Genomic DNA, 20,145 nt, shown 5'->3' with positions numbered 1-20,145 from the left:
ACCTTTATCGCTGCCAAGTTGACGGCCAGATAAAGAAATGCCTTTAGTCGTCTTACAAGGAGCTATTCAGCTCATTGAAATACAACTGTGGAAATTACATTTAAATGAAAGCCGCCATGTCAGTCACATTTGTTCAAGTGAGGGGGCCCTCAATGCCGCATTGGTCGTTTGGTTTATTTCACACCATTCCGCTCCAATTATCATAGCCGCTCTTCTATTTCTCAATTCTGACTGGATTTTGTAAATCTTGAAAATGTCAAAACTATTATCTTGTTACCAGGCAAAAGCTTTTGGTGGTTTTGGGATGTAAATCAGTACGACTCGAGAGTGAGGCGACCTTTGGCAGCAAAACAACATTGTTTCAGACTTACTCTTCTTTTCTTTTTTTGTGTGTATTTTGTGCATTCCTCCGTGCCGCTGCCAGGCCGTGAGGTCACAGGGCACAAAGACGGAGACACTAACTGAGGTCTCATCTGTCTAAACCCACGCGGAGGTGCTAGGCAACATGAGGGAAACGTGAAGGTAAGAGAGGGGGGGTTAAGACTCCCATAAATGTGTCTGAGTAAGTTTGAGGAACAGACTTTCACAGTGAGCGGCGAGGGGCCACCTCGGAGCACAGAAGAGCCGTTGTCCTCCTTCTGTGTCCATTAAGACTTCGTTCCCCGCGTCGGCGCTCGCACGTTCCTGTGATCTCCACGTAGCACCCACTGTTGAACCCCGGGTCGGCTCTTACGCAACCCGTGCGGCGCTGACACCTGGCGAGATGAAAAGCGGGCGTCTCATCTTACACCGCCGCTATTTCCGTGCTTGAAATATGCCATCATAACACCCCGCCGACCTACTGCAGCCGTTCGTGTAATCTGCTAGGTGCGAGAGTTAAAGATACCGCGGCCATGGTGGCTGTTGTCAAGGAGACAGGGCCCCAATACAAATCTTCCGCTCGCTGCTGATTGTTTGACTTTGTGGAGGTTCAAAAGGAGGATTTAGAAGCTGTAACTCAAGCTGGCGGGAGATTGCGCAGCTCGCTGGATCGCAAAATCTCCCACTGGCAGCAAACTGATAATGGATGTCAAGTTGAACAAGCTGAAAATTGCACGCCGTTGAACGACCGACCCCACCCTGCTTAATGTTATGGAAACGGGATGATTAATATTTGCTGATCCAAACAAACTGAAAAGCTGTTTGTTATAGGAAACAGGTGCTGCAATGCACTTCATCACATACCATAGACAGAAAAGAATAGCGGCGGTAGCCATTTGAATGGGCTGCAGCTGCAAGGCTGCATAAACAAGCTTCGGAATACCTTGCATGGTGAGGATATGACTCTTGCCAGTGGACAATGAGCCACTAAGAGCTTGTGCATGTGATAAATGACCCAATGCACATCAGAGAGTTGCAAAAGTGGAGGTGATTTCTCCTACTTGAAAATTGTTATGGCAGGCAAGCAGCAAAATGGCCGCGTTGCACCATTTAATTTGATTCTGCCTGGATGATATTTCAGAAAAAAATGTCTAATTATTAAACATTTTGCATAAATAAAAATAGCTCCAATAATTCAAAATCTATTCATACTATATTTGGAGATGATAATGACGTCACTTCTAGAGGGGGGGGCAGAGGAGGGGGGTAAGGGCGGGGCTCGTATGTGTTCGGACCAATCGGTGCCTCGTATGCAGAAGAGCGCATTTCGTCAGAGCGCAGAGAAGCGGACGGTGGTAGATGTTGAGCGCAAAGGCTCAGTCCGGTTCTAGGAGCGTTTCAGTCGGCGAGCTACTCCGTCTGTGCAGCCCCGGATGGCTGCTTAACTCCACAAAAGTTCTTTTTCATTGATGCGACACAAGCGGATAATTCTCATCTATTTTGGAATCTTTTAGAGGAGCGGCATAATGAAATATAAAGTAAGTGACTTAACGGTGCCTCGGGTGTCAAAGTGGGTTTGCTGATATCAGAAGGAAAAAAGCTGCAGGCGATGAATTCACTTTTATATTGGATTTTAACTTTGCAGGGAAAAGGATCGGATTGGAGGAAATCCTTTGTGGTTATAAGATTAACAACGCACTGTAACTTTTGCTTATTAGACGCTTGCTTGATACGTAACCGCTTGGTTTATGGACGCACGGACTCTCCCCCCCCCCCCCCCCCCCCCCCCCTCCAATCTGTCGCCCTTGTTTCAACAGTTATTTCACCAGCAGGGGCGTAAGTAGAGCGAAAATGTGAATGGGTTCACCACTCCGCACACCTCAGACGGACATTTGATTTTTTCATGATTACAGTTAGAATATTAGAATATATTCACTTTAAATTGCAATTATGCTGTCCAAATACAAATATATAAATGATATATATTTTATGTTATTTTTATAAGTTATGTTTCATTTAATTCACTGAATTGATTACACAAGAGACAATAAAAATATTTTTTTCAGCTTCTAATTCAATTGAAAATCAACTCTGTCACTTTCCTATTATACTTTGTCAGTGTTTTGTAGCATCAGAGCTCAAAGATCAAGGATCACTGCCAAGGGGTCATTCTCATCCTAAATTGTTTTATACTGTTGTAAGATAATCATAGGTTACAGTTCAAGTCTGTAAAATAAGCTAATGTGATCATGTGCCTGAGGCCTACATTTGGCCATCCTTAATTAGACTCAACTGACACAGTAAAAATAAAGTGGGACACGTCTCCTGATTTGTTTATAAAGCTTCAAATATTCATACCAAGCGGCTTCAGCGGCACTACTTCCACTCGCCGTGTGGTGTGCTTTTAAATATGTCGTGACGCAAGACCTAACTCGAGATTATCAGCTGCACAAGTGAACAGTCTGTTCAGTTCAGCCAATGCTGGTCTTCATTAGATGAGCTCACGGGCTCACCGCAATCTCGTAGGAACCCATCCGAAATGATTCAGAGGTTTTGGATGACGGCTTGCAGTTTTGTGGGTTGTTTTCTCAAGTTGTTGTTTGTCAAGCTTCCCCTGTTGCTCAGTGTCAGCTTGCTGTTTTTTTTTTGGGGGGGGGGGGGGTCAGTAGGCGTGCACATGGACTGACTCATCGCTCTGTTAAATATACACTTTAGAGCAAGCTCATGGTTTCAGCCTGTGATCTTTACAAAGGGGGGGATTTTGGATATTTATGAATCAGAACCAGAGAAGCATTTCAAGACTCATATGTGTGCAAGAATGTCTTTGTTTGACTTTTTTTTCCTCCTGCCTTTCAAGATAGTGACGCAGCGGGTGCTTTTTACTTACCCTATTTCCTCAAATAGTGACCAAGGGCGTTAAGTTACTCAACTGCAAACAGTACCGGGCATCTATTTGAAGCCGGCGTCTCTTTGACAGGATGCCTTTGTGAATATTACGAAGGGCAAGAGAAATCAAATACTTATTACTTTTGAGAGCCTGAAATCATCGGTGTCAAACTCGAGGGCCGGGGGCCCGGATTTGGCCCATCACATCATTTTATGTGGCCCGCAAAGACAAATTTCAACTTTATGTGTCAATACTAGAAGGTCAAACTATTTAATTACGGGGAGATTTTCGCTATTTGGCTTCGACCCTAATTAGTAGATGGTTCACTGTATAGATGGCAACATTATGTAATGAGGGGGGGGGGGGCTGGCATGGAGAGAGCAGGAATGTGTCACAGCTTCGATGCCTCCCTGCTGTGTTTATCAGATTTCTTTCAGCTCAGCTGCCGTGTTCAAAGCTGCTAAAATAGCTGTGGAGGTTAACCACTCATCTCCATGTTTGTGTTTGATCTTAGTGCCATTGAATGATTTATATGAAGCGGCGAGGGGTAGAGTTGCAGAAGTTTAACCCGGCCGGGCGGGCGCTTGTTGTCTTTCGGAGAAGCTTTCCAAACAGGTGCTCAGGTGTGAGGGGAAGGATTGTCCCCCACTGGTGTCTTAATGCCTGTAATCTCTTCTGTTGGGTCGGATGCACGCACTTGGATGTCTCACCTGCGGTATTTTCGAGAGTTCAGGCTGTTCTGCTGGAAAAAAAAAAATTCCACCGGCACTTCCATAGCTGATGTCACAGTTGCCGAAATAGCTCGGAATGATTAGGTGGCCAAAATGTGTGCTTTCCTCACTGTTTCATTTTTTTAAGGGTTCAGCTTCCAGGCACAGGTCCAAGGGTAAGGAGAGCTGGAGGAGGGCGAAGCAGACATTGTTTGGAGTGGGAGGAGAATCCCTGATGCTGAAAAGGGGGCTGCAGCAAATGAAAAGGAGAGGAAGTTGTGGGGGGCGACGAAAGGGCAAAGTGTTTGGTGATGGGGGGAAGGGGATGGCAAGAGAAAGGGTGAGAAGCTCCCTGCATGCGTGAGAATGAGAACATTCCAAGACCTTGTGTTTGGGAGTGCAGTCCAGAAGATGCACAAGATTGTTTCAAGGTGGCCCTTTGTGCTGTTAATGAGTCGTTGGGCCGATAAAGTCGAAATAATAATACAAAAAGCCAGCAGACAACTTTGATTGACATCTCCAGTTTAGCTCCAAATCAGTTTTGCTTTTCATTTTTGTTACAATGATTAAAAAAAACATGAGCAGCTCCCCCAATGAGAATAAATGAATGGCGACCCCCCCACTCGCCCCTTCCCTCCCTCACCATCCCCCTCCGCAAACATCCCGCCCGCTGTGCCCTCGCATCGTCAGCCAATTTTTACTATAACAAAAAAAAACACACAAAGGCAGATGAGAATGCACAATATCGGTTTGGAATTATTTCCAAGTATGCCAACTATTTTGTAGGGTCATTTCTGAATGCCCTTTGGCAGTTGACCCCCGTGGTGGGAAGAAGGAAGCTGGACAGCTGAGTAAAGTTAGTAATACCGGTGCAAAAGTTTGTTCAAACTACTAATAAAAGACTTTTTGTTTTGGGATTTAAAGCAACACAATATTGAATTGATTTTACTTTAATTTGAGATTATAAAATCATTTTGATGGGATGACGCCTCTCCTTGAAAAAAAAAGACAAAAGAATGTTGAAGGCACAATTTCCAACAAGATCTTCGCAAACCGTGAAATCATCGGGACAGTGCCATGAATTTCCATCTCATTGTCAAATCCCAAATGTAAAAGCCTCCAATGTGGCCCTGCAGTGATACCATGAAGATGATTTTAAATCTTGGCTCTTGGTCTCTAGGGGTTTTTATTTATGTCTCCAGGGTCTACCAAGATGCACCCAGACAGCATTTTGGCCTTGAGGGACAACTTCACTCCAAAGGACTCCTTAACATTCACATAAATAGACACGCTTTTTGAGCGTGGCTCAGACACCTAATTATAGCTGGTGCTTTTAAAAACCCTCATAAGGCAGCACAAGATGAGGGGAACGATAAGGCCGACCTTCTGCAGGAAGTGCTGCAGGGTGAAGGAACTGACCACGGGGTCACGGCACGCTACCTCGCGCTTAACGTGACAATCCAGAAACAAATGAACGGAAAGGGTTAAGAGCAGACGAGGGGGGAGTATTCATTCCGACTTTGACATTTCACAATGGCTTCCTGTGACTTCATAAAACCTCAAGCGTTGCACTCGGCCCACGTTGGATTAGTTTTACTACTGGAAGCGGGTTTACTTTGTAATTCAATGACATCAGTCCAGTGTGAGTGGTCAAAAGTTGCTCAATGAGTATTTAGTCGTCCTGTACGTTTGCCTGCTTTTTATTAAATCCCAACGACCGTACCGGTTGAATATTTCAAATTATAGTTCCGAGTTGATTATAGCTTGGGATATAATGGCTCGCTGTCTATGTGGAGAAAAAACGACATCGGACATTACTGCTGTGTTTTCCATACCATTTTCTGTCTGCCGTTAAAGGAGCCTTGCTGTGTAATTATGCTCACTGGCAGAGGTTACAAAGAGGCTATAATCGGGGGGTTAAACCTTCCTGAAAAATGTCCAAATGAAGAAATTACCATGTAGTCAGGGCACTCAAGCACTTCCCATGAGTCTCTGCTACCCAGAACCCTTCACACGGCCCATTTATTTGAACTGGCTCTCACCCGCAGCAGGGCCCTTTCACTCTGAGGAACGACTGGTAAAAAGTCATCAGGTCCTCATTATCGTCATTACCATAATTATTTTCTATATATAACCATGTGAAACCAGGACACACTAGTGTGCTGCTTTTTTTTTTTCGCTATTCCGTAAAGTTACAGTGGTGGCATGTTTTTGTTTGTCCACAATTTAAGATTTCATTACGCTGAAAAGTTTGACCCTTTCCTGCAAAGGTGGGGCCCCCAGCCAAGTTACGTAAGGACCGTTTTATTTTTGGATTGAACAGCACAGGCAAGCGAGAGGTTTACACAGTCTGCGTGGAGGCCAGACGTTGATGGAAAAAGCCTGCGTGAGTCATCACTGTCTGTGTACGTAGAAAGGGGGTTCAGGGCAGGGGAGGGGTCAGACAGCTGGATCTTTAGGTTGGATTCAGTCATCCAGGTGGAGAGGCAGACAGTTCCGTTCATGCTTTCTACCGATGAAAACATGAGGCCTTTAAAAAAAAACAGATGTGGGCAGCCTGGCAAAGGAAAACATTTTTTTGCTTATTTTCTCTTGCGGTCCAGATTCCATTTTTAAAAACAGGGCTAAGAGAAACTGATTATTTGGGCTTGTAATATTGCAACTACTATCACAGTGCCTTGGAAGTAGGATTTCAATCAAATTGTGTCCAAGCCAAATTGTTTTGGATTATAGGTGTCAAACCTAAGGTCGGAGGGCCAGATACGGCCCGCCGCATCATTTTATGCGGCCTGCATCAACTTTACAAATTACAAATTGTCTTCACATGAGATGTCATCAATTCAATCTTAATGAAATATTGGAACAGTTTTCACTAGTCCCCTCAATTCAGAACAAAAATCCATCGGTCTAATGGCCCTCCAAAGAAGAGTTTGACTACAATACGGCCCGCGATAAAAAATAATTTGACACCGCCGTCGAGACCAGAAACACATCATACTTTTCTCGAGGGAGCGGTAGAACGACTCGCCCTGCTACTGACCTCTAAATGATAACTTCCTGGAAGCTCACACTCATAGGTGGGAGTCGCAGAAGGGGCCCTTCCTTTCCTTGACACGCCGACAGATCGGCCGACCCACATCCAAATGGCAAACACGTGTGTTTACAGCCGGGATCAATGGCAGACGAGCGTCACCGTGTTGTGACTAATCGGTGTCTATGCCGGAGACGCGACGCTTGCTTAATAGTTGTTTTTTATCTGCTCAAATTACAGCGGAGCAAATAAACACAGAGCTGTGTTTTCCCGCTTTGCGTCACATTAAAAGGACATTATTTTCACAAACAACCTGTTTATGTAAATCTTTATGGCTCTTTTATTGCATTTGCCACGCTGGTCATTCACATTTGCATTAATGCTTTTATGGGTTTTAAATCTAATCCATGGGTGACTAACATTTCCTGGGTAAAGGTGCAATAGAAAATATGATTCCCTTGAAGCTGATACGAAAGATTTACCACAACAGATTATAAATGTAAATGTTTCAAGGACTGATTGACTAACTTAATATATTGCATTTTGAGTTGTTAAAAAAAAAAAAAGCCCTGCAGTGGCAGAAGTCAACAAAGTTGATGCAACAATGTGCTGCAGAGCTTGTGATGTGATTAGCTTTGCATCAATGTGTTGCAGAAGTCTACTTTCAAAGTCACGTGGGAAAGGCTCCAAATTCCCAATGACCCTGAAAAAGCGGCAGACGACACAACAAAAAAAGTCAAAACGCAGAGCTGCTGGTTTATAAAACATTCGGGCATCTTCTCCTACACATAATTTGATATTTTCATTCCATCGAGTGCATACCGCATGGGAGCTTAATACAAGAGTTCCGCATTTTCAGCAATGTAATTAACAGAAACAAAAGGAGCAGACAAAAGAGCCCGCTGGAAGCAATTTTAAACATGCCCTTGCATGGATACGGTTGCCGTGGTGGTAATCAGAGTAAAAAGCTTTTTTCTTTCCTCATGGATGACTCTGCCAGGTTACATCATATTATCGGAAGCAGCAAGTACACATCCCCTCCTATTGGATGACCTTAAAGGTCAGCATCGAACGCGTTGCGGGTCCAGCTAGTGGCTGGGTGGTACTGGGTGGGTGTGTCGGGTGTTGTCGGCTAATGGCGCTGACAGTGCGCTTAGACAAAGGCTGAGAAGAGATAACGGCGTTAAGATGTGAAAGTTTCACGTGGGAACTGTTTGATTCAAACCGAGGAGAGGATACGCAAAGACGACTTCCTGGTTCTCACGCGGAGCTACGGTACAATAAAGGCTCGATAAAAAGCAAGGAAATCCTTTATCTGATAATATATGGGACTTAATGACAAATAAAAGTCAACAGCAATTTAACGCTTTCATTATCGGTCGGTCAGCAAGTCGAGGCAATTTCATTATGTCGGAGGAGAAGGCCGTGAAAGGACCCACTTAAATTATTATCGGTGATAATATCGGCTAGAATCGCGTGCATTTTATAAATAGGTTTAAATCCATAGGGACTGGAAAAATTCCCAAAGGGCGGCAATCTCGATCCAGTCACAAAGTCGGACCATTAGTGACGCGTTCATGGGCTGAGGATGATTTCAAGACAAAAAGCCTCTTTATCAATTATTTAATCAATAAGTGGATAGGCAGGTCCTCTTAGTTCCCCTTGAATTAGTTTGTCATTGACATTTTGGGCAATTCTATTTCATGGAAGGTTTTTTTTTTTTGGGTGGGGGAGAACTGACGCTATCAAAAACTCTCACAAATGTTCTTTAATAGACACAAATGGTTGAATCTAGGTAAAACTTTCCAGAACACTGGAAACTGTAAAAGTGCAAAAGGTCTCCAATATAGTGTCCCACCTCATCCAGTATTTGTCAATTCATGCTAAGTTGATTCTTTCCAGCCACCGAAAAGGATAAGGGTGCATTTAATGTGGCAATTAGCAGCAAATAGCTGGCTAAAACACTACAACGGCACACTCCAGGGTATCTGCTATCGCCAAAATCGGCCTGTTAGACTCATTATGACTCAACCCCCGCTGGCCCGGAACGTGCAACTGCGCCCTGAGGCGGGGCGCAAGCTGAGAAAATCCCGTCAAGTTCACATTTGTTTGTACGACATCTGGCGTGGAGCTGCGGGCTCATGCCATCTGCATGGTAATTTCAACTTCACCAGCATAACAATCTTTTTTTTTTTTGGTCTTTCCATAGAACCTGATGGCTAAAGCGTTGTACGACAACATGCCCGAGTCCCCGGAGGAGCTGGCCTTCCGCAAAGGGGACATCCTAACTGTTATTGAACAGAACACCGGCGGATTGGAGGGCTGGTGGCTCTGCTCCCTGCACGGTCGGCAAGGCATCGCCCCCGGCAACCGCCTCAAGCTGCTCATCGGGCCGAAGTTTGAGGCCCAGTCGCCGGCCGCCGCCACCGCCCAGTCGCCTCACCAGCAGAAGGCCGGCTCGGGGGCTCAGGGGCTGTACCCGAGTCCACAGCAGCAGGTCTACCAGGTGCCCTCTGGACAAGATGTCTATCAAGTGCCGCCGAGGAGCACACTCGCTGCTGATAACACGCTGAGCAAGGTGAGATATTATCAAGGAGTCTCATGACCTTCCCTTTAACTCTAGATTGCTTAAATAAAAAAATAAAAAAAATTGAATTTAGTCTATTTTATTTCCTCAAGTGGTTGCATAAAATAAAGTCATTTGGATCCAGATGTATTTTAATTAGACTATACAAATAAGTATCTGGTGCCAGCCACTTAACAAAATAAAATGGGATAAACTCAACACAACTTTTGTTTTAGGTGTAGACAGAATATTTCACAGTGTCTCATTCCACAAAATCTTTCATTTGCAGCGGTGTGGCAACGTGCTGCTACGCTGTTTACAATTATCACGATCCCCGCCTGGAAACTTCAATTCGCTCCAGCTTCCAAAACATAACCGTGCAAAACAGAGTGTCCCGCTTGGTGGAAACGTGGCTTGAAAACGAACAACATTGCACTGGAAAAAGAATTTTAGAGACTCCAACTGTGCCAAATATGCTCCAATTGATCCTGAGCGGCTTTTCTATGGATTGCAAATATTAAACATATATCGACGCCATAGGCCCTGCCGTTCACAATTGCCCTCGCTGAACAAGTAGAACGCAGGCATGTCAGCGAGATTGCGGGTCTGCGATGACAAACGTGGACATGGGTGTGCCGGGCCTGGCGTTTACCACAGAGCAGGGTAGTGTTTTTGTGCGAGGGCTCCCGCTTGGCTTTAGTCGTGCATGGGTGCATTGTGTGTTGCAGAGCCAGTTTAAGCCACAGAGGCCCAAGGAATCAGTTCAGGGAAAAAGCAAAAAAGTGCACAAAGCCTTTTTTTTTTTTGGTGGAGCCCAGCTGCTTTCAAAATAGCTTTTTTTTTTCCTCCACTGTATTTAATTGTTGGGTTACGGCTCACTTGCAAACACATAGCACTTAGCTTGGTCACTGACGGTATAGCCACTATAGTTAGTCATAGCTATAGTTGTTTTATTGCTGGATTTTTTATTTTTTTTTCCACAGCATATCATTTTTCTTGTGTATAGATAAAAGCAGGACATGAATCATTGCAAAATAAAATAAAAATGATATACAATATAGTGCCAGTATCACGTGTGGGAACATTTTGTTCACGCCGAGGCGACGACAAAATGATTCGGGTTCACACATGGCCGTTAAAACGAAAACGTCGCATAAGCACGCCAGGCCAGGACTGTCATTGGCAAAGAAATTTGTTGGGAAACATTACGCAAAAATGCACACCAACTGTTATTCTGGCTTTAAAAACACTTGTCAACAAATCAATCTGGTGCCCTGTGATGGGCCGGCAACCATTTCGGTATGCTCCCAGCTATCGTCAAACTGGCGATCCAGTTTTTCCTGGAAGCGTGACGGAATATTTTGTTATTTATCTAACGTCTTCTCACACATCATCCCTTGAGGAGACATATTCATCATACGTCGAAGGAGCTTTCGCTACCCTACGGGTGTTTTTCTTTTATGAACAAATTAACTTTGGTTATCGTTTGAATGAGCCCAGGTGAGCACTCGGGTGGGTAAACATTACTGCAAGATAAAGATTGGGAAAGCCGGAGGGACCTGTCAGTCAAGCAAAACATCAAGCAGTCTTATCAACAAGCTATTTTCCAACACGCTGGTATAAAAAGCTTTGATGGAACGCTGGAAAATCAAACTAACGGTATTTTGCGCCCTAATCATGTTATTAGAGAGATTATACGAAAGCTCGGATGAGTAATTTTTCCGTGCATGTGTATTTGTCAGGGAGTAGAATTTCACTCCAATGGAATTTTGATTTTAGTCTCGATAAATGCGTCACATGCAAATGAATGTTCTCCTCGGGGTTCGTTTGTGCATTGTTGGGAATCCAAGACAAAGCTCGGTTGTTTTACAATGACGTCTCACACAAGACGGTGCGTTAGTTTTCAAAATGGCCGACGTTGCCAAATAGTACGAGTTGTTTTTGGCCGTTATGGTTGAAGAAGGTTTTTTTTTTTAGGTCTGCCGTCGACGATTCAAAATCGATTAGTGAGTTATTTTCCAAACGTATGAATGGGCCAGTGGTTGCCTTTAGTGTAATGCAAGACGAGAAATGACAACATTCCTCACGTCGGGGAAGCTTTAACCTCCAAATCACCTTCATTTCTCTTCTATTTTTGTTCTTTTTTTTGGCAGTCACTTTCAGAGTCTGGCCTGGAATTGGGACATCTGAAAGCACAGGCAAGGAAAATAATAAAAACCTAATGAAAGGTTTTTCTCTCCTTCAACAAGAGACCAACAAGCATGGTTTTATAAGTTTTTATAAATAGGTTTATTGGAGTCAAGAGGGAATTAAAGTAGAATCAACTTGGAGATAAAAAGAATGATGACTCATACCATTTCTAATGGTTATTGGAGTAAAACCCAAAACGCGACCACCCAACGTGCTGATTTGTGACATCCATGAAGCAAGAGTTGAAAATCCAGCTAAGGGACGCGGCTCAAGCATGTTCCAGCGGAATTATTATGATTTGGATGCATAACAAAAATCTAAAGGCCAACTTGCCATGTTTGTTGTTGTCCATCCAGCCACATGAGATGAACGAAATTAGCATGTGAGGCCCGTTCTAATTGGAGTAGTAGCGATCCGTTACTACGGCGCCCAAAATAAATTTACTTCAACTTGAGTCAGCGTTGCTCAAGTGTAATTTTTACTTTCTGAAGCGACCGCCGCGCTTTATGATTTCCTCCAAAATTTGTCTTCTGGTCTAGCGCGACGCAGATCCAGATTGGCAACCGGTTATTTTCTTTTCATGTGGTCTGGAGCTTTGCTGTCTAAATGCACGCTGGGGTTTGGCGCTGCCGTCTCCCTCTGGTTTGAAGTCGGGCCTCGTCCTTGACTGACCCTCACGGGGGGAACCGCGTGAGTCTTGACCCAAAGAGGAGAAGAACGTTTCTTGATTTCCTCTGTCTCTGCTTTGCGTTGTGAAAGGTATGTCTGTTTGGCTCCACTGAGGTCATGGTCTTCAAAGACGGCTCGGGTTCAAAGTTCAAAGACCCCAGCCAAGCGTCTTATCTACGCCTACCAGACAGCCTATTCATTCCTCACTTCCTGAGCCCCCCCCCCCTCGGAGAACTTTCCTCCTTGTATGGGCATTTCCTGCGTCACGGCCACAGATCCGATGCCTTCAAGAGCGCCATAAAAAACACGGGACGAATCGACTCGTGTTTACCTCGATAAAGCTGCGAACTAATGACCTGTTTGTTTGCCGCGATCGTATTTTCTACGGAGCTCAGGTGACTTATGTCTTCCTGGAGCACGCCGGCTCTTTCGAACGCCCGCCATTGTTACGGCGGTGATGAATCGTTGGCCCATGAGAAATGACCGAGAGGGGAGGGGCGGGGGTCATAAATCAGTTGTAGCAAAATCTGCGGTGTGGTTTGCATACCGAAGGGACTTTGCTCCTTGAAGGTTTATAAATGAGTCATAAAGCAAAGTGAGACGGGGAGGACAGGAAATGCTTTGCTGGAAAATTTGGGCAAAGCAAACAGTCATTTGACCTCTTGGGTGTCTTGTGTGTGGGATTGCACGATTTTACTATCGCTCTTCATTGGGCTTTCATTAATCCGTCCCATTTTCTCCAGGGACTTACGATACGTAATGATGTTTTCTCAGAAACCGCGTGTCGTCTTTTAACATTCCGACGGATTGAGAATTCGCTTTGATCCGAGCGGATGAAAGACAATCTTTATTCGAGCCCGGAATCAGTAGCTCGTCCTCATTAAGTCGCCTGTCTGGTTGGGGCGGCGTTTTTTGGCGAGCTAACGGCGATACGAGGATTTAAAAACTCCATTTCATGCAATAATTGCTTTTGCGTGTTACAAGGCGACGCCGAGTGGATGTTTTTGTAAAGTGATTCATCAAACACTCCTTACGTTCAGATCCGCACCCCCATACATCAAAGTTCCACTCTTGATGATGTCATAGTGTGACGCACCCTAAGCTTTGTCAACATCTAGCTCGACAAATCATCATTTATAGCAGTGCGAGGTTGCCCAATTGTTATGACCGCCATCTTTTACCTCATCCCGCTTTAGTCACATAGTTTGAAGGAATCCTTGGAGCACCTTAGAAAGAGCAAATGTTTGTCCGGTCGCTCAGGAGACCTTTGGTGATGTCATCGCCTCGCCTCTCTCTCAGAAAAGGGTGCCACAAAAAAGCTCATTGAAGCCGGTAAATATTTACAAAGCAGCAATTATGACGGCGACCGGCCGGCGTCTACGCAACAGCGTGCTGGGTAAACAAGAGGGAGGCCATGACACGTACCTGCGGAAAAGGTCACGCAAGGCCTTACATGGGCACCTTGCTGCCATCTGCATGTGGCAGCTGGCTCCAGATATCCGCTTATCGTCAAGGCACAGACTCAAGCCGCGGGCTTGGAATGACCTTTAATAGACTTTCAGTCTACGTTTCATTTGCACGGCAGGTATGCTAGCAATGAACACCTTAAATCACCTCGAGCTTGTTCAAATCAAACTGATTAGAACCATATGAACGTTGAATGGCATTCCTTCCCATACTGAGCAACATACTCCTATTTTCCATTCCTCACTGTTCCCTCTCTCCCCACCTCCCGTTGATTTTTTTTTCATAAATCTCTTTACCAGAGGAGTCAACCCGCTTCTTCTTTCTCTGAAACATTAATCCCGTTCTGTGCTGGCAGAGCTTTTCTTCATTATCAGAAACATTATTTGATGACTCAAGACGAGTACTATGAGTAGAATTGCTATTTTCAAAACAGAGTAATGAACCTTGCTAGTTCTCGTGAGGCGACGGTAGCAAGTGGGGGTGGAAAAAGCAGTTCTGGGCCCAGAGAGGGACATTCCCAGAATTCCTCTGTCTGTCTGACGCAGCGAGGAGGTCTGCAGCTTGGCTTTTAGGGGGCTACGAGACAGCAGCGGTACGGGGGGATGGAAAGAGTGGGATTAGGAGGTGTGGAAGGACTGATCACCACTGACGGGAAAGAGAGCAATATGGAGGATTGAAAGAGAGAAAGGCGAAAATGGCACGGGTCCAAGAGAAGCTAGGCCGAGGATTTGTTTTCCGAGCAGTAATCACGTCATTATTCTCGAAGCATGTCTGCAGCATAGCATTAAATGGTTATTTGAGTTGATTCATCCATAGCAGCAAAAATGAAATCAGTCCAAAAAAAAAAAGAGCCGCAGAGTGTGCGTGGCTGTGTTTGCAACTGGCTAGCATTTGTCGTAAGGACTGCTGTGAAGCAATTTCAGACAGCACCTCTCATTGTTTGCTCTTCTCCCTGATGGCATTGGACAGGTGGTGACCCCCACCAGAGTGGGACAGACGTACACCTACAGCCCAGGCCAGCACAACCAACAGGACCTCTATGATGTCCCACCCATTCGATCACAGGGGGTAGGTCCCTTTTTTTTTTAAATCCTAATTTCTTTATGGAATATTTTTCCTGAAATTTACATCTAATGTTATTTTTTGTTCCTTTTTCCAGGTTTATGATGTTCCACCAGGTCAGATGTTAGGCTCGCCCTACCCCGGACAGCACGGAGCAGGACGGAACCAAGATATCTACGACGTCCCCCCATCTCAAGTGGACCTCAGGACACAAGGACAAGATGTTTACGACGTCCCTCCTTCTTCACAAGCGGTAATAAAAGAAACGGCGATCTCACTCTGTTTGCTTTAGGAAGGAAGTGACGGCAGTTGAAAAGATAATTTGACGTTATTGATATAGTTCCTGCTGTTTGCTAGAATTGGCAAAGATGAATTCATAATACGCTTAAAAGTCACATTTATGACATTTTTGCGGTCACGCCGAATAAAAGCTTTGCAGAGTTGAACCGAAGCTCCGCGAGTGCGGTTAATTCCGTCTGAAGCTTCCATGGGAAAATCAAAAACAAAGCTCTTGACTTTCCACAGCTTCTACGTTTCCATTTTTTCAGGCCGACGTCCAACAGTTTGTTTCTCATAAGCAGAAATACGTCGGGTGTCGTTTCTAATTAAAGTTGTTGAAAGAAAGTAAAGAAGTATGTTGCTGTTTCAAAATGGCAGCCGTTGTGGTTTCAAATCTTGCATTCAACCGCATTACATTGCGATGTTGATTTGAACTGGATTCCATCCCAACTGTAAACAAACATGGCCGTCCTTGTCCTTCAGGTGTACTCGGTGCCACCCTGCAGAGCCACGCCCGCCCAGCAGGAGGGCACGTACGATTTCCCGCAGCCTCTCAAACAGATGCAGGAGGGCATCTATGACGTCCCTCCGCCCAAAAGCACGCACGACCCTCAGTCCGTTTACGACTTCCCCTCCAGCATGGAGCCGGCCGGCCATCAGCATCAACAGAACAGTAACGAGGGCATCTACGACGTCCCCCCGACGGCCCTGCTGTCCGTCGGGGCGGTCTCGCCCAGCGACGTCTACGACATCCCGAGGGGCATGCAGCTCTCCCAGCATAGAAGCTTGCCCGCCGACAGGGACAAGGGCGTGTACGACGTCCCCGTCCAGGAGTCCCGAGCCGTAGCCGACGTGACCGATGGCGTCAACCGCTTGTCGTTCTCCAGCACGGGCAGCACGCGGAGCAGCATGTCCACGTCGTCCTCCTCCACGGCCGCCAGCTCGGAAGGCCGCTTGGCTTTGGATGTGGACACCGCCGTGCAGAGGTTGTACCGTCTGCAGCAGGCCGTGGAGGTCTCGGTCGGGGATTTGCATTCCATGGCGGCGTCTCCTCACTGGAGGACTTTTCCTTTCATGGAGCGCCACGCCAACGACGTCCGTGCGGTGCTGGATAGGGTCCGAGTAGGTCTGGGGGACTTTCTCGTCTTCGGGAAAGGAGCGGCGGCCAACGCCACGGCGCTTTCCGATTCCACCCTTCACAGCAAGCTGAGGAGGCAACTGGGACGGCTGGAGGACTCGCAGCAGATCCTCCTGCAGATCCATCAGATCTTGGAGAACAACGGCTGGGCGCTGAACATGTTGGCCACCGCCGCCAAGCACCACAACAAGAGCGACGAGCTGGATCGCTTCGTTATGGTCTCCAGAACGGTGCCGGATGACGCTAAGCAGCTGGCCTCCACGATAGGCAACGCCGCCGAGCTGCTGTTCCGACGGACGCACATGGAGGGGTCCTTCTCGGGCGGGAGCACGCCCGACGATAACAACATGAGACACCCGCTAACGTCGCCGTCCTCGGAGAGCGACATTTACGGCGGGAAGACCAAACCCTTCCCGGTGTCCTCCAGCCAAGACAAGGACAACATGAACCATAGCGAGAAATGTGTTAAAAGCTGGATGGAAGACTACGACTACGTACATCTTCAGGTACCTTGTCCACCTCTAATCATAAATCAATTTTCCCATTAGCATATACAACAATATAGATGTTTCCTCACTTGCAGGGCAAAGAAGATTTTGAGCGTCAGCAGAAGGAGCTGCTGGAGAAAGAAAATATCATCAAGCAGAATCAAGCTCAACTGGGTCAGGAACAGGTGAGCAAACACCTGAGAAGCAAGTTTTTCAAAAATAATAATATCCATCCTCTGATTGTCTCCAGATCAACCAGTTCAAGAAGCTGGAGCAGGAAGTGATCAAACCAGTGGAGAACGATATCTCTCAATGGATGCCTCACCAACACCCGGGGAGGACGGCGACCCCCCACACCGAGACGCCGCCCCCACCCCCCTCCACGCGCACGTGCACCCGGGACCGCCAGCTTCTGGGTTTCTACTCGGAGCAATGCGAGCAGCACTTTGTCACGCTCCTCAGCGCCGTGGACGCCTTCTTCAGCTGCGTGAGCGGCGGGCAACCACCCCGCATCTTTGTGGCCCACAGTAAATTTGTCATCCTTAGCGCTCACAAACTGGTCTTCATCGGCGACACGCTGTCCCGGCAGGCCGCCGCTCCCGAGGTGGCCAACCGGGTGATGAACTCCAGTAACGTGTTATGTGACTTGTTAAAAACGGTGGTGGGCGCCACCAAAGCGGCGGCACTCAACTACCCCAACCCATCCGCCATCCAGGAAATGGTGGACAGAGTCACTGATCTTTCACATCACGCACAACAATTCAAAGAACAATTGCTTCAAATGGCCAAATGGTGATCCCCCCCCCCCCCCCCTCCATCTATTATATAAAAAAAATGTCATGTTATGTAAATATTTGCTCTATTTTGGTCTAGATTGTTTTACGTGGACGTTTTTCATAACATTCCAGTCATATATTATGAAGCACCTTATGTTCCTTTCACCCATATCGTGTCGTTGATGTGTCGTACTGCTGGATGTGTGACAGTAGATCCGAAACGATGTTAATATCCGTGTGTGTGCGTTTGTGTGTTTACGTTGGAAGTGGTCGTTCTCCGCAGATAAAGTAAAGATTTGTTCATAACCATGACACTGCGTCTTTTCTTTACTCCTACCGATGATGATCAAATATTCGCAATGGTTAAACTTTTACCGTAATTTTCGGACTATAAATTGCGGGGTTTTTCATAGTTTGGGTGGGGGGGGGGGGGGGCGATTTATACTCAGGAGCGATTTATAGTCCGAAAATTACGGTAGATTATTTTTATTGGAACGAATGGAGAAAAGAATCGGCCAATTGTGGTTTGATTATTAAGATTAAATAATTAGGATGTTTTTTTTTCTTCATCCGACAAAGAGTTATTCATAGCTTCTACTCTAAAAATAGCCGTTTATTTTTAACTTTGAAATTCTCACTTAATGGGTTGTACTGTACTTTAAGCTAGCGGACAGACAAATTCCTCAACCCCCCCTGCAGAACATTGAATCTGACAGAGGCGAATGAGGGCATGATGTGTTTTGTACGTGTTCTCTGAGCCGTGAGAGACGTTTTTCCAAAAATGCCAAAACGCATTTTGTCTGACTCCAAAGACGCTCTTTACATTAGCTACATGGGAGTAGCTACGTGTCACCAAAACAAAAATCCTTTTCTCATCTTTACTAATCCCACTAAATTGTTCCAACAGAGCCTCAGTGAAATAGAGTGTCTCCCCAAAGAGTGGCTGCTCTAAAGATAGATGAAGAATAGATGCCCGTAATCACAACGAGGACCCCCCCCCCCCTCTCTGAATCAGAAAATCTCATTAAAACCTCTTTTCAGTTCGCATACACTGGCACTGCATGCCAAGCAATTTGTTTTTATTATCTACCGCATTCCTGCTCGCGCTCTCCGGGGAGACGAGAAGGAAAAAGAATTTGCAAATGCAATCACTTTTTAAAAGGCTTCTCCATATAACTAAATAGTAATCAGAAGATGTCAGCTCAATTTAGCTTGAGCAAAGTCTTATTCAGTGCTAGTCTGCTTTGCCAAGGCAAGCAACAGCAGTTTTATTGAACCAACAGTAGGAAAATAAACATTGGTGGCTGCCTGGCACTCATTTACAACATTTGCAAAACAATATGGAATCATAGGTGTTTATTTTCCAATATTTGCTTATTAGGATGAAACTCAGGTTGTTGGCCTCGCTACCTCGCGTATGCATGAAAATAAAACTGATTGTCCATTGGTTAAGCGATATTGGAGAATTAATTTGGTCATAAAAAAGTCATGTGGGAAGCGACAAGTCAGAAAAATATTACGAGTGAGCCCATGGCTTTACCTAAATTTGTGCTTTTGCATTCTGTGGAGGATTTATTGACTAGAAAGCACTGTGAGGTCATGTCAGTGAATCAATTGAGTTATTTTAGTCCTCGCTAGCTTTTTGTCTTTCAACGAGTGTGCATGTGTGTGTTTGTGTCACCAGGAGCTACAAAACAAACATGACAAACCTGGCTCGCTCTGTTGTGCTGCTGGAAAAACAGCAGGCTTGTGGTTGCAGTTTGCTTGATCCCAATTGTGCAGTCTCGACACACTGCAGAGAAACAGCGAGCAGGTGTTAGGCTGGAAATTTGCAGCGAGGAAAGGTTTGTGTGTGTGTGTGTGTGTGGGGGGGGGGGGGGGGGGGGGTGGTGTCATCAGCTGCTCACCTTGTTTGCAACTGGTAGTGTCACCAAGCGCGCAGCAAAAAGCACAGCGTGCACAGACCGAGAAAAAGAACTGGAGTGGATGTCATTTCCGTGGTTTACCACAATCATTTCCTGTAAAGTATTTGCAGAATCTGAAATTACAGCTTCTCAAAGACAGAAGAGCTGTCTTTGCTTCAAGGAAGAGGGGGCGGGTGGAGGGCCCCAGCTGCAGGTTCCAGACCACGCAGCCAAATTTGAAGGAGAGGAAGGATCAGAATGGCAAAGAATAGAACTGCGAGAGGATGTTGTCTTGCAGGATGCACACGCTTATCAAGTAAATGTGGTTTAATATGTGCCTATTTGCAAAATTGGGTGGTACTGGTGTGTTTGGGTGACACCAAAGCACATATTTATCACGAGGAGTAAAATAAAATCGTGCCTACTGCCAAAGATGTCACTTGATGAAGAAGATACCATCTTTCTCGCGAAAAAGCGTATACACTATTGATTTCCTGTGCAATGCTGCCGCCTGGTGGACACTTTGTAGAATGCAGACGACAAACCCTCACAAAAAAAAACTGTGAATTTCAAAGGATTATGACCTAACAAAGTCCGCACTTGTAAGAGAAGAAACAA

At 45.7% G+C, this 20,145-nt stretch overlaps 1 protein-coding gene across 1 annotated transcript; it reads left to right on the top strand.

The window, feature by feature from the left end:
- The first annotated feature begins 1,691 nt into the window (after nucleotides 1-1,691).
- Nucleotides 1,692-17,935, top strand: nedd9 (neural precursor cell expressed, developmentally down-regulated 9). The gene is made up of 7 exons (XM_061267038.1): nucleotides 1,692-1,898; nucleotides 9,198-9,566; nucleotides 14,850-14,948; nucleotides 15,040-15,195; nucleotides 15,705-16,865; nucleotides 16,943-17,032; nucleotides 17,098-17,935. The coding sequence occupies exons 1-7, from the start codon at nucleotides 1,887-1,889 to the stop codon at nucleotides 17,641-17,643; spliced, it is 2,433 nt and encodes an 810-aa protein (XP_061123022.1). The 5' UTR covers nucleotides 1,692-1,886; the 3' UTR covers nucleotides 17,644-17,935.
- Nucleotides 17,936-20,145: the final 2,210 nt, after the last annotated feature.

This window comes from Syngnathus typhle, linkage group LG20 (assembly GCF_033458585.1).
Source record: "Syngnathus typhle isolate RoL2023-S1 ecotype Sweden linkage group LG20, RoL_Styp_1.0, whole genome shotgun sequence".
NCBI lineage: Eukaryota > Metazoa > Chordata > Actinopteri > Syngnathiformes > Syngnathidae > Syngnathus > Syngnathus typhle.
The sequence above is the reverse complement of the archived record's forward strand: the minus strand, read 5'-3'. Positions and strand labels throughout refer to the sequence as shown.